At 51.0% G+C, this 14,018-nt stretch overlaps 1 protein-coding gene across 1 annotated transcript; it reads right to left on the bottom strand.

The window, feature by feature from the left end:
- Nucleotides 1-331: 331 nt before the first annotated feature.
- Nucleotides 332-10,511, bottom strand: EPX (eosinophil peroxidase). Its single transcript, XM_058702847.1, is given in 15 exon segments — nt 332-369; nt 372-535; nt 1,035-1,272; nt 3,983-3,995; nt 3,998-4,160; nt 4,597-4,805; nt 4,808-4,858; nt 5,247-5,407; nt 6,065-6,383; nt 7,448-7,727; nt 8,571-8,631; nt 8,993-9,171; nt 9,391-9,478; nt 9,587-9,664; nt 10,448-10,511. Coding segments are annotated over 15 exon segments (2,106 nt in total).
- Nucleotides 10,512-14,018: the final 3,507 nt, after the last annotated feature.

Genomic DNA, 14,018 nt, shown 5'->3' with positions numbered 1-14,018 from the left:
TGCGGAAGCAGCACAAGTGGGCCAGTGTGGAACTTGCTGGGTGTGCAGACATGGAGCTGTGTCGGGGTGTTGATGACTGGGCTGGGGTTGATTCGACACTTCCCAATTGCCCCCAAAGTCCTGAGCCTTGGATTAACAGTCCAGAAACTAGCATACCGGGAAGCCACTAGGGGAGAGTACCCTGTCCCTAGTGACAAGTTTTGTTGTCTTTGCTGAGAGGCCTAAAGGGTCTCAGCCATCTGGTCCAGGGAAGGATGTGGAAGCCTGTCCCCACCCAGGGCTGTTGGAGAAGCCCCCCCCCCCCCCCCGCCCCTTACCTGCAGAGGCCTCATTAGCCTTGCCAGGCTGACAGATCCAACTTGGGGATGCAGTGCAGCTTACAAAGCCCTGGGGGTAAGTGTTGGCCCTGAAGATGTCCCTCGAAATGGTGGGGATACCAGTATGGTCATACGCAATTCCAGACCAGGAAACCTGGCTCAGGGCCTCGTGTGGTAGGGAGGAATTAACAGGACGGGCACCCATTGCATGCCAGGTGCTTCACATCATTTCATTCACTTCTCCAGAATTCCTGCGAAATAGGTATTATTCCCATTTCATAGACGAAGAAACAGGTTCAGCGGTCAAGTAAATTGCCCAGTATAAATGCACAGTAATTCAGCGGCCAGGACTGGATTTGAACCCAGGTAGATACCAAATCCAAATAAGTCAAGTGTTTAACCATAAGTTTAGGAAGGAAACCAGATTTAGCCCTTTCTGTCCATGTTTTCTGGGATCCACTAGCCAGGAAGAGCGAGGCTGACCAGTCTCATGGGTTAAAGATGTCCGTAGCTCAGGCAATATCAGCCTTGCCTGGCCCACTGTCTCTCTCCCTCTGACCAGTCTCTCCCCAGAGGAGCCTCCTGGTCTTAGACCCTGTGAACTTGGAAAAAAAAATGAATCTAAAAAAAGGCACTTTCCCCCTTGCTGAGACTTGAAATGCTAGTGGTTTTCTGCCCTGCCTCTGGGGCTGGTCTCTTTAGGGTAGGGTAACTTACCTGTCACCATTTCAGGCTCTTGTGAACTGGTTTTCAAAAAGAGAAACCAGAAGAGGCCCCACTTGGGCCCCTGGCGAAAGAGGGTCTGCAATGGCCCCAATCCAGACATCAGTATTGTCAGGTGTCCCATACAGATTCAGGAGCTTCCTTGCCAAATCCGGGTTTTGCAGCACCTGGCTAAGCTGTGCCAGATTCCGGGGCTGGGAAAGCCCACAGAAGCGCCTCCGAGCGTTGTGCCCTGTAGGGAAAGGGGCAGAAGCGGATTCAGTCTGACTTCCCTTTAGCTTCTACTTCTCCAGTTTCTCCTGAGAGAGCTCTGTGGTCCGGAAATGTTAGGCAGGACAAGATCCCTGCTGACAGAAGAGGCCCGAACCTTCCAAATGTCGAACCACTGCGCTCTAATTTTCAAAGCGAGTAGACAACCAGGCTTTGTGAGTGTGTCCTAACATAAGAAGCTGCAGTAATCCAACACTCATAACCACAGGGATATGATTTATTGGGCTCAGGCACATCAATTAGGTGCAAATAAGATAGGGCCTAGAACATAAAAGAATCAGGTTTGTAGCAGGAATGAGTGAAGAAGTAAATAAGTGAACAAAGCAAGAAATGAAATGTGGTTAATCTACTCAGAAAAGGAACACATGCTATGATTCCATTTACACGAAAGACCCAAAATAGGCAATTATGTAAAGATAGAAAGATGATCAGTGATTGTCAGGGGCTGGAGTGGGGACGGGGAGGGACTGTTATTATAAGGTTTCTTTGTGAGTGATGAAAATGTTCTGACATTAGCAATGGAGATCAATGGGCCAAAGACCTTAACAGGCAAAACAAAAACAAAAGCAAAACAAAAACAACAATGCACAACTCTAAATTTACTGAAGTCATTGATAAAGTCATTGAATCATATATTTCATATGGGTGATTTTTGGGATGTGCTAATTATGTCTCGATAAAGTTGCTTTAAAATTTGTTTTCAGCTGCTCAGAAATTTCCAAAGACCAGCCATACTGATTTCTCTGCTATTAGGATCCCACAATAGAACCAAGCCCGATGATGGGGTGGGGACCAGCAAGATATGAGAGAGGTTTGGCCCAATCTTGAAGAAATGCTTGCCCAATATTGTCCATTGAACAACTCACAAACACCGCCTTCCAGCTGAGCAAAGGAAAATGATGCAATGTTTTACCTCACTAAGCACAGTTATGTGATCATCTCTTCTGATCCTCACAATACCTTTGTGAGGCATTTTGTAATCTCCATTGTATCAATGGATATTTGCTTGAGCAACTGTGACTTTTAAAAAAATTTTATGGGGGTGCCTGGGTGCTTCAGTTGGTTAAGCATCCAACATCGGCTCAGGTCATGATCTCGTGGTTCGTGAGTTCGAGCCCCAGGTCGGGCTCTGTGCTAACAGCTCAGAGCCTGGAATCTGTTTCAGATTCTGTCTCCCTCTCTCTCTCTGCCCCTTCGCCCTGCTCACATTCTCTCTCTTTCTCTCAAAAGTAAACGTTTTTAAAAAATTTCAAAATGAATGTTTTTAACATTTATTTATCTCATTTTGAGAGACAGAGACAGAGCACAAGTGTGGGAGGGGCAGAGAGAGACAGGGAGACACAGAATCCGAAGCAGGCTCCAGGCTCTGAACTGTGAGCACAGAGCCCTACACGGGGCTCGAATCCAGGAATCATGAGATCATGACCTGGGCCGAAATCAGATGCCTAACCGAGCCACCCAGGCGCCCCCAACTGTGACTTTTTTAAGGTCACTCCACCATTAAGTGGAGTTCAAACAAGATCTTCCAACTCCAGGTTTGGTGTTTGGAATGGAGGAGACTGTCAGAGCTAGTATCTGGAGAATATTTCTGGGACAGCTTGGAGGAAAGGGTATGGGGGGTGGGGGCACAAAAACTGTGTGGCCCTTGGGTGGGGGCCGGGGGCTAGCAATCTCAGTTCTCCATCAGGGTGCGCCCACAGCTCTTTAGTTGTCAATAGCACCCGCGTGTAAGGAGGAAAGAAACTCAGGTTCCTGGGTGCCTGCTGTGTGCCCGCCAAGTGCTGTGTTAGGTGCAGTAGAGACTGCCCCCACTCCGTCATACACGGCCAAAGATTAGCCAAAGCAGATAGGGCTTTGGGTTGTATTTGGACAAAAAAGTAGGGACTTCAGGGGAGGGAGAGGGGAGCAAGGTAGTGACCAAAGCCTTCCCCTAACATAGTAGCTTAAACAAGGGGAAGAAAGAAATTTTGAACTTGATTCAAATTTTACTACTTCCTAGTTATGTGGCCTTCAGAAAATTACTAGATATCTTTGAGCTTATTTCCTCATCTATAAAAATGGCTGTAATTGTTGCTTCTCAAGGTCATTGGCAGAACTAAATGATTAATATCCATGAAAATTCCTAGCAGAGTGCCTACGTTTTCTCCTTTTCCGGGATGAATTTTTCTTCTTTCCTGGGATTTTTGTGTCGTCACAAAACAGCCGAGGCTGTCTTAATTTTACTCCAACTGTTCCTGCCTCTGGGGCTCTTGGCCTTTCTGCACTTAGAGCAGGAGTCATTTTCTGTATCTCTGGAACCTGAGTCTTCCTCCTTGGAGCTCGCCTGGGTAAGTGGGGAATGGAGCTGTTCTTCCCCGCCCTTTGGATCTACTGTTTACCCGGAAATTCCTGAACTGCTTTGTCCACTCCTGTGTCCAAGTCCTGGCCGTGCTGTGAATCTACAGCCAGAGGCCGTACAGTGGCTGGAGAAGATAGGACAGGATGGCCAAAGGCTGGTCCCAGGGATGCTTTACCACATGAAGCGTGGCCTCGCATGCTTCTCGACCACAGAACATCGCCTAGATGGTGGCAGTCAGAAAGGATGCACCAAGGGTCTTCTCTGAAACCCGCTCACCACCAGCAGCAGCAACCCGAGGCCAAAGCCTGGGAGGAGGGACGGGCAGCCCCCTGACCCGGGAGGCCGCGGTGTGGTCCCGGCTGCGTTGCGTGTCGAGAGCCACCAGGTCCAGCCCGATCCTCTTCACTTGACAAAAGAGCTGGTCCCGCAGCTCGTCCACTCACACGGAATCTTGAGGGTTCAGCGTGGCAGGGGTGGCCATGAGGCCTGGGATGATGGGGTTGATGCCACCCGGTGGTGGGGAACGTGAACAGCACACACTAGATCAGCCTCTGGGGAGCCCTGGGGTCATCGCGTGACGCCGAGTTAGCTCAGAGCTGGACAAGCTGGTCGCTTGTATTCTATAATGTTTGTATCCGGAAACAAAGGCCTGGGTAGACTCGAAGTGTGCTGGGGCTGGCAGAGAAAGTAGTGACCCCCACTTCTTAAAGAAGGAGCAGAAGACAAGCTCCTGTGAGGCCCGCAAGCCACCAGTCTGACATGAGGATTTTTGGAAATCCTCTGATCCCTGAGGGGATGGGATGCCCAGGACCTAGGGTCTTGGTGGCACCCGCCTTGTTTTCACTGCTCTGGGGAGATGATTAGCAGGGGCCTGAGCAGCAGCCTGGCCTCCTGGCACTAAGCTTGGCCCCACCCCCACTCCCATCTGCTCTTAAAACTTGGTCACCTTCATGCACGATTCGTCAGCTGGCAAAGAAGCTAGTCCTAAGAGGGACACATGAGTTGGGTGCTGAGGCGCGGTACTGGCTGTCCAAGCGAAACATGAAGGGCTGGAGCATGGTGTGACCAAAGCAGAAGGCCAGGGTGAAGACACTGGCCGCACGACGGTCCACATTGGAGCAAGACCCCCGGTAGGGCCCCAGGGTTTTCTCCCGGGGGGAGCCTGGGCCTCGGCCAGAACCAGGGGCAGAAAGTCTCAGTAGGTGATGATCTACAAGAGAAGACCGGAGGAACATAACCTTAGAGGCCGCCCACCCCATCCCCTTGCCTTTGGACAAAACTTCCGCTTTCCGAAGGGCTGCTCAGACATATTAATTCCTTATTGCCATCATGTCAAAAGTGGAAATGTTTATTTCCCATTGGCTGGTGAAGCTCCTGAAGCCCAGATACCTGGATGACAAGGACGGTGTCACACACAGCCAGTTAGTGGCACAGTTTGGGGTACAGGTGGGATCTCAGGTACACTCCCAACCACCCAGACCTAGCTGATTTGAGGCACTTCCCCAAAGGATGCATTAGGGGAAGTGGGAGCCACTCCCTCAAATGGTGTCTCAGGCCAGATTGTCTTCTCAGGGATGCTGGGACCCAGGACTCCCCACGTGGACCGTGGCCTCCACGGTCTTCCGGGCCTCCTGGAGCAGGGTGTCTCCACTCCACGGGGGAATCAGGCGTCTCAGCTGCATAGCCCGCCGGGTGTGCTCCCGCATAAACAGGGTATGCATTGCTGCCAGTTTGGGGGTTTCAGATGGTCGACAGTCCCCTTGAAAACCCCGAGTTCAGAGTCACCACAGCCCTTCCCAGAGAAGTGTCTTTCTGCTGAAGCAGACAGAGCTCTGGGGACTAGAAAGAGGTGGTAGAACTATGTGACCCGGGCCAGGCTCCCCGCCCTGGCCAGACCTCCGTCTCCTCAACTGTGCTATGAACTTCCTCACTGACTGCCACCCTCCGCTCCAGCACAATGGGTCAGGAGCAGGGGGACTGTGGGTCTCAGATCCCAGTTACCGGAACAGATTCAGGCAGGGTGGGAAAGCATGGAGCAGCTTCTGGACTCGGGCCTGAGGATTCTATTCTGTAAGTAAGCGAGACCACGGCTGGCCGAGGGACCCAGATGACTCTGGGAACCTTGGCCTTGGGACTGTGAACCCACCCATCCCATGAACTGTATCCATCGGCACATTCCCTGCCGAGGGCTGGACCTTTCCCCAGCTGTGCGCTTGGTGTCAGACCGCTCTCCCCAGGGGCCCCAGGGAAAGAGAACGAGAAGCCTGTTCCTGCAGCCACAGCTTCTCCTAGAGGCCAGGAAGGAAAGCAAATTCCTGAAGGTGGGCCTTACACACAGTCATCCGCTGCCTTTGAACTAAACCTTTTGTACAAGGTCTTATTTAACATACTCTTCAGTAGGCTGCTTGGGGCTGACCTGCCGGGGAGCAGGGGGCGCACAGGGAGGGGTTGGTGAGGAGGTAGGGGTCATCACACAGGTTGTCGAAGGGGAGCCGGGCCCAGCCGTTGTCACTGAAGCAGGTGCTGATGGCCAGCAGCCCCAGGTGATTGGTCTGGTTGCAGAGCTGCAGGGCGAGGGAGACCTCGCTGCCATACACCATGCTGGCATCTGAGAAGGAAGTGAGCGCGCTGAGCTGGTTTTGGACTTGGTTCCTGTTTGGGGGGCATGAGGGCGCTGAACGGAAGAAGGGGATCCAGTCACTCTGGTCCCTAATGCGGGGGTCACTGGATGGGATCTCAGGTGGAAGCGGAGCCACTGACATGGGGACCCCTGAAGAGCAAGCTCACTCCTCTCGATCATCCCCCACCTGCTTCAAAACCTTGGGCGAAAATCCCCTCCTCTAGGAAGCCCTCCCTGACTCACCCAGACTAGTGCTGCTCGCAGTACTAGTCAGGTCAGTCTGAGCAGCCTTAGCACTTTGTATGGTAGAGTCATGAAAGGTTAGGAACGGGTGAGGCCTTAGATCCCCATTTTACCAATGGGGAAATTGAGGCTCAGAGAGGGGTAGTGACAACTACTCAGCAGGAGAGGAAGGATTAGTTCTCTTGACATTTAGGCCTGTGCTTCTTTTATTCCATTTTATTCGACATTTCCTAAGCACGCTTATGCCTGGTGCTTTGGAGACTACGAAGTTCAACAAAACCCAGCACACGTTGCAGGAAGCTGGCGTTCAGTGAAAACAGATGCACGCATAGAGACGTAACTCTAAATTGAGACGCTATTTGCTATGCTTGATCTAAAAGCCAAAAGCGAAAGGTGTGATAGGAAAACATGGGAAGATTCTCCCAAGGAGGTGCTCCCGAACCAGAGCCAGAGGAAGGGGTGAGATTGCAACAGGGAGGAGCCAGCCAGGAGCCCTCACACGTCATGCCCCAAGAATGTCGCTGAATGTGGGAGTGTATGCATATGTGTTCCCCCACCGCCCACCCCAGATTCCCAGAGAGGCTCTGCTCCCTGGAATCCATCCTTTCTTCTCTAGTGTTCCACATCACCCTTGCCTCTCAGCCTGAAGGATAGTGTCCTGCTCACACATGATCCCAGGAGATGGTGAGAGATACAGGGCCCTTGGACGACTTCAGGAAAGAGAGAAGGGCAAGAGCTAAAGGAACCTACAGGCTCTCAAAAACAGCAGCCCAGAGTCTTGCCCTCAAACACGCACAGAACTGAGGGTCTGTCCCGGGCCGTGCTTCCTGCCTTGGTCTGATACTCAAACATCATAGACAGCTCTTAAGGAGGGCATGGTAGTCTTCCAGCTCAGGGCCTGGGGTGGGGGCCACATTTGGGGCCTGGGGGACTGGCTGGGGGTAACTTGATGGGGAAGCAGGGGGGCAACTGGGTGCAGGTCCTCTCACAGTCGACCCCCACAGTGAAGGCCACTCTAGCTGGGGGCTCAGGGGTGAAGTCCAAGTCGTGGTCAATGAACTGGCCGCACTGCATGAACATAAGGGTCAGGCCCCGGTGGGAGGTCAGCCTCTCACTGGAGAAGAGCACAATCTGGTTCGAGATGGCCCAGACCCAGTGTGGAGATAGGTCAGTGTGGGGCGTGGGCTCCTGGACCCCACAAAATGTTGGGGCCACCCTGGGACTCAGGGGCAGCAGACTGCTCCTGCTGGAGTTAACACAGTGTCTCCTCTTCTCCTGCCCTCCCTTCCCATCCCCACCTGCTGTGTGGCTGTCATCCCGAGAAGGATGGTCTCTGGTGTGGCCCTGAGGATTCCAGGAGTAGAGAAGGGGAGAAGCCAGGTTGGCTGGCTGAGACCCCACGAGCATTTCCAAAGAGGTAAATAGATCAAATTGATAGATCAATTTATGGACCAATGGATGCCTAGATGACAGGACTGACAGATAGATGCCTAGTTGGTAGGTGACGGATAATAAATACAGAGAGAATTGAATAGATGGAAGAAGAATTAATAAATAGATGTTGGTAGATGAGTAGGTGATTGATTGTTATATTGACATGTGAAGAGAAAATTGATAAACTGATAAATGTGAAATCATTTAGATCAATAGACATAGAACAAGGCACATCACTCTTTATATTTAGCAAGATACTTTGACACTAACTCCTGTAGAAAAAACAATACTATAATGGCTGGTACTAATAGATCACACCCTATATAGATGCTTATACTAAGCTCAGGAAGGAGCTAGGACCCTGGACCCAGGCCCCTGCCCACCTTTCCTGTCCCCACACATGCTGATGGAACCCCAGCTTCAGCTTCTGTCCCAGGTCAGTGGCTGTGCTCTCCGGGACCAGGAGGAGAAGTGCAGTGACAAGTAAAGGACCATCACTGGGAAATGCAACAAGTGGGTGCAGGGGCTGCCCCTGACCCAAGGGTGCCTCCCTTCCCCTCCTCCACCCCTCACTCCACACCGAGTGGCCTCCAGCCCCAGAACCCTCTGACTGGAGCCCACTCACTGCTGCAGGGAAAGACCCTTGCTGGGGGCCTCCAACCAGGCCCTGGCCCGCTGGCTGCCAGCTGAGTAAGAGGACAGGCTGTCACTTCCCTTCAGCTGGACACCCACCAAGAGGTGCAGTGGCTTCCTCCTCCCTCTCGTGAGTAGCAGCTGAGGGTCTGGAAGATGTTCCATCACTTACAAGCATGGGAAGTAAAAGCCCAGCCCAGAGGCAGCTTGAATCCAGGCTTGACCCTCAGCCAGCTAAGAGACTTGGGGCGAGTAATATAGCTGAATCTTAGGTATAAAACCTACCTCATATTGCTGAGCTGGTCTGTTCCACATCTCCCATCCCTGTACCCTCTTTCTCCCAACACCCCCAGCTGGGCACCCTGCCCTCTCAGGCCAGAGCAGTCCCTGGGACTCCATGGAGGGGCACAGTACCAGTGACATTGAAGGAACTGGATCCCTGGAGTTGCAACTGCTCCTCCAGCAGCCCCAAAGCCACGTGCATACAATCAGCAGCCCGAACCACTGTCCTGGTGGCTGCTAACGGTTGTTTGAAGTAGAACAGGATGTCCATGGGGCTGGCCAAGCCTCAGCAGTGAAGCTGCTGCTTGAACCTGCAAGAGGAGGGCGAGGGCTGGAGAAAGGAAGCTCAGCTACCTAGCGGAAGTTCCAGCCTGGTGGCAGAGAGTCAGGGCAGTGTGGACAGGATGGATGGATGGAAGGAAGGCTCTCTACCCACATGGCACTGGCCCGAGGTGCCCAGGGGCAGGTGATAGCTGACATGACTGTGGTTGGAGCCCTCATCCCCACCTCATCAACCCTCCCAGGCCCACCTCCTGAGTCTGATTGTAGCATTCACCAGCAACGGGGCCTCTGTTACACAGCCCCAAAGGGCCGAGGTCTCCACTGTCCTGGGGAAGGCTGTCCAGAGGGAAGGGGACTCAAGGTCCAGGGGCACCACAGGTTCCCCCAGACCCAAGCACTTCCCCCTCCTTTGCCCTCCTCCTTGGCTGTGCAGAGGGATATCACCTGGGACAGTGCCCTCACAGGGCTGGGCCAGGATGAGTGTAGCTAAGACCCCTGCCAGGGCTAGGAACAGCTTCCTCTCTGCCGTGAGACCCCAGCCACAGTGGGGTAAGGGATTGACACCCACATCCTGCACGTAGGTGGGTCCCCTGCTTCCTTCTCACCTGGAGATCCCCAAACTGACCTCTCACCTCCTCCTCTTTTCTGGAAGTAGCTGGGAAGGGACTTTTATATCCTGTCCTAGGGTGAGGGAGGGGAAGTCCAGCCTCTTGAGGTGGAGCTCTGGAACTTCCCTCTGATCTTCAGTGGACTTGTGAGACTGAACCCCCAGCCCCCTTTGCTACTGAGCTCACTGATGTGTTTCTCCCAAGGCATAAGGCAGCACCTGGAACAGGCATTGCTCAGTGTGTATTTGCTGGAAGATTGAGGGGCAGCAAGCCTCAGAAGATTGGGCCCAGTCCTGACACTAAGTAGTTGTACGATCTTGGGCAAGTCACTTCCCCTCTCCAGGCCTGTTTCCACATCCCTAAAATGGGACTTAGGCCAGAACTTTGGAAAGGCTCCTCTCCTCCCCTGGCAGAAATTGGGTCTGCCTTACTCTTGTATCTCCCCAGACCCCTCAGCACAAGGTTTGGCATTCAGCAGGTGCTCAATGAATGTTTACTGAGTGCATGAAAAACCTCAGGTCAGTGACTAGGCCCCTCCCTTACTCCCTATCCCTGCTAGCTCTAAGATGCCAGGAGAGGGTGAGGTAATGGCTGAGGCAGTGCTGAGCCCTGAAAATTAAAGGGTTGCATCATGGGGCCATCGGGGGAGACAATGAGATGTCACCGGAAACACACCAGCAGAGCGATGGTGGCAGACCTCCATGCAAGCAGAGGTCCTGTCCTGGGCTCAGTGCTCCTGCGCGGGCTTTCTCGGCGCACATCAGCGGCAGGCTCAAGCTGAGTAGGGGGCCTAGGTCTGGATCGGCTCTGTCACTACCTGTGTGACCCCAGCCGGGCCTCCAATTCCACATCAGAAGGGTGGAAGGCCCCCAAGGGCCACGCCTTCTCACAACCAGGCCTTTCCTCCCGTGTGTCCTCCGCTAGGCGCAGATCGTCCTTGGCTCCCCCACATCCTACTCCACCTGCAGAGCACATTAGCTGCTGCTCAGCTCCAGGATCGTTGTCCCACCCCACCCCACTCCCCACCCCCAGGCCCCACAGCCTGTCTGTCCTTGTTCCTGCCCCAGGGCCATCCCTTCCTCAGTATCGACCTTCACCTGCTCTAAGAGTCCTTGCCCCCGGACCTCCTGTCCCCATGCCCTACCTAAACCCAGTCTCCGGCCTCTGCAGCCCCTGCCTCCCACCTCAACGGCCCTCCTCTACCCCCCAGTGGCCCCAAGGTTGCCCAATGGCAACCTCGAGTATCTGGTACCAGGAGCAGATTGTTTTTTGATAGCCCCTCTTTTACATAATGAAAAAAGTAATGATAATGGTTGGAAATGTGTGAAAGTTCTCTTAGTAAACTTTTTTTAAAAAATGTTTTATTTATTTTTGAGAGAAAGAGAGCAGGGAAAGAGCAGAGAGAGAGGGAGACACAGAATCTGAAACAGGCTCCAGGCTCTGAGCTGTCAGCACAGAGCCCAACGCAGGGCTCGAACCCACGAACCATGAGATCATGACCCGAGCCGAAGCTGCATGCTTAACTGACTGAACTACCCAGGCGCCCCTCTCTTAGTAAACTTTTAAAAAATATTTTTTAGGGGCGCCTGGGTGGCGCAGTCGGTTAAGCGTCCGACTTCAGCCAGGTCACGATCTCACGGTCCGTGAGTTCGAGCCCCGCGTCGGGCTCTGGGCTGATGGCTCGGAGCCTGGAGCCTGTTTCCGATTCTGTGTCTCCCTCTCTCTCTGCCCCTCCCCCGTTCATGCTCTGTCTCTCTCTGTCCCAAAAATAAATAAAAAACGTTGGAAAAAAAAAATTTTTTTTAAAAATTTTTTTAAATATAAAAAGGAAAAAAGTATTGGTTTAATACTTTTTAATTATGTGACTATGTTTTACATAAAGGGGAGGGGCACCTGGGTGGCTCAGTCGGTTAAGTGTGTGACTCTTGATTTCAGCTCAGGTCATGATCTTGAAGTTCATGAGATCAGAGCCCCAGGTGGGGCTGTGCACTGGTGCGGAGCCTGCTTGGGATTCTCTCTCTTCCTCTCCCTCTACCCCTCCCCTATTCGTGTGTGCACGCTCTCTCCCAAAATAAATAAATAAGCATCTAAAAATTAATAAATAAATAAAGGAGAAAAACTACCTACAAATTGGTGTTTTTAATATAATATTTAATATATTCTTATAGTTTCTGGTGATTTTTGTTTTATTTTAAAATAAACAATTTGGAATTTTAAAAGAAGAAGAATACATTTCAATGGTAAAGATACTCAAATTCAGTACACCATTCATCTATGAAGTAAAATTTCCATTTAAGAACATTGTACTTCGCAGTTTATACTCTGTTTCACGGTCTTAAATTTTATACACAACTGATAACTCCAAATGGTCACATAAAGTGACGGAACTGAAGGAACCCAAGTTCTGTCTCTTCATCTTTGCAATCACCGTGTTCTCACTGCTGTATCAAACCAACTATTTACAAGCAAGAATATGCAATGCTACAGGGGATGGCAGGCATCAAGTGCAACAGCAGCCACAGCCCCGATGGCTCTGAACCTTTAGAATTGCTTTCTTTATGTACATCTGGACAGTGATAATGGTTCTGAATGCAATGGGCATTCTGAATACAATGGGCACAGGATCATTCCAGAAGAGATGCAGCCAGATGCTCCCTCAATGCTCCTCCTCACCACAGCCTTATCACTGAAGGCCTATGGCGTTGGTGGATACTCTCCAGGACCAGAAGGTCAGAGAGGTCTGCTGTTAAGGAACAATATTTACAATATTATATGTTCATTTATTCTTTGAACAAATATTTGTGGAGAGCCTTCACATTCTAGGTCCTGTGCTAGGCACTGGGGTTAGGGTGGTGAGCAAAAACAGGCATCGAACAGGGGAGAGACATGAAACAAACATTGGCCCCTGCAGGTTTGAGGGAGAAGCCCGAGGTACATCCTCATATAAATGCAAAAGGGTACTCCTATATCCTTGTGTTGGGAGACTTGCCCAAGGTAACAGATACTTAGTGCAGGAACTTGAACTTGAATCCAGCTCTCTTTTCTCCAAGTCAAATTTTCACCACCCTCTACCAGGTCTGACCTCTATAACTCATCCTCTGTCCAGCAGCCAACATGACCTTTTTAAAATATAAATTAAGTCATGCTACCACCCCGCCTCCCATCCAAACCTTCCAAAGATTCACTGCACTCAGAATAAAATTCAAACTCTCTCATCATCTGGCTCTTATCTACACATCAATAGTAACTTAAGAATATATCCACATGTGGAGAAACGGGAAACCTCTTGCACTGTTGGTGGGAATGCAAATTGGTGCAGCCACTCTGGAAAACAGTGTGGAGGTTCCTCAGAAAATTAAAAATAGACCTACCCTATGACCCAGCAATAGCACTGCTAGGAATTTACCCAAGGGATACAGGAGTGCTGATGCATAGGGGCACTTGTACCCCAATGTTTATGGCAGCACTCTCAACAATAGCCAAATTGTGGAAAGAGGCTAAATGTCCATCAAGTGATGAATGAATAAAGAAATTGTGGTTTATATACACAATGGAGTACTCCGTGGCAATGAGAAAAATGAAATATGGCCCTTTGTAGCAACGTGGATGGAACTGGAGAGTGTGATGCTAAGTGAAACAAGCCATACAGAGAAAGACAGATACCATATGGTTTCACTCTTATGTGGATCCTGAGAAACTTAACAGAAACCCATGGGGGAGGGGAAGGAAAAAAAAAAAAAGAGGTTAGAGTGGGAGAGAGCCAAAGCGTAAGAGACTCTTAAAAACTGAGAACAAACTGAGGGTTGATGGGGGGGGGGGGGGTGGGAGGGAGGGGAGGGTGGGTGATGGGTATTGAGGAGGGCACCTTTTGGGATGAGCACTGGGTGTTGTATGGAAACCAATTTGACAATAAATTTCATATATTGAAAAAAAAATAAAAACAACAAAACACTTAAAAAAAAAGAATATATCCACAAATTCTTTGACCCTCCTCATTCAAAAGATAGAGTTTAAGTCCCCCCTTTGAATGGGGGCTATACTTGGTGGCTCACTTCGTCTAACAGAATGTGGTAGAAGTGATGCTCATTGACTTTTGAGACTAGCCACGTGAGCTTCCACCTGTCTCTCTCCCCCAGGACATATGTCCTTGGAACCCAGCTACCAGGTTGTGAGAGAGCCCAGGCCACACGGAGAGACCAGTCCACTGCCCCACCTAGGTACTCAGCTGATACCAACATCAATAGCCAGACATGTCGGGTGAATGAAAG

This window comes from Neofelis nebulosa, chromosome 16, assembly GCF_028018385.1.
Source record: "Neofelis nebulosa isolate mNeoNeb1 chromosome 16, mNeoNeb1.pri, whole genome shotgun sequence".
NCBI classification, from domain to species: Eukaryota; Metazoa; Chordata; class Mammalia; order Carnivora; family Felidae; genus Neofelis; species Neofelis nebulosa.
The sequence above is the reverse complement of the archived record's forward strand: the minus strand, read 5'-3'. Positions and strand labels throughout refer to the sequence as shown.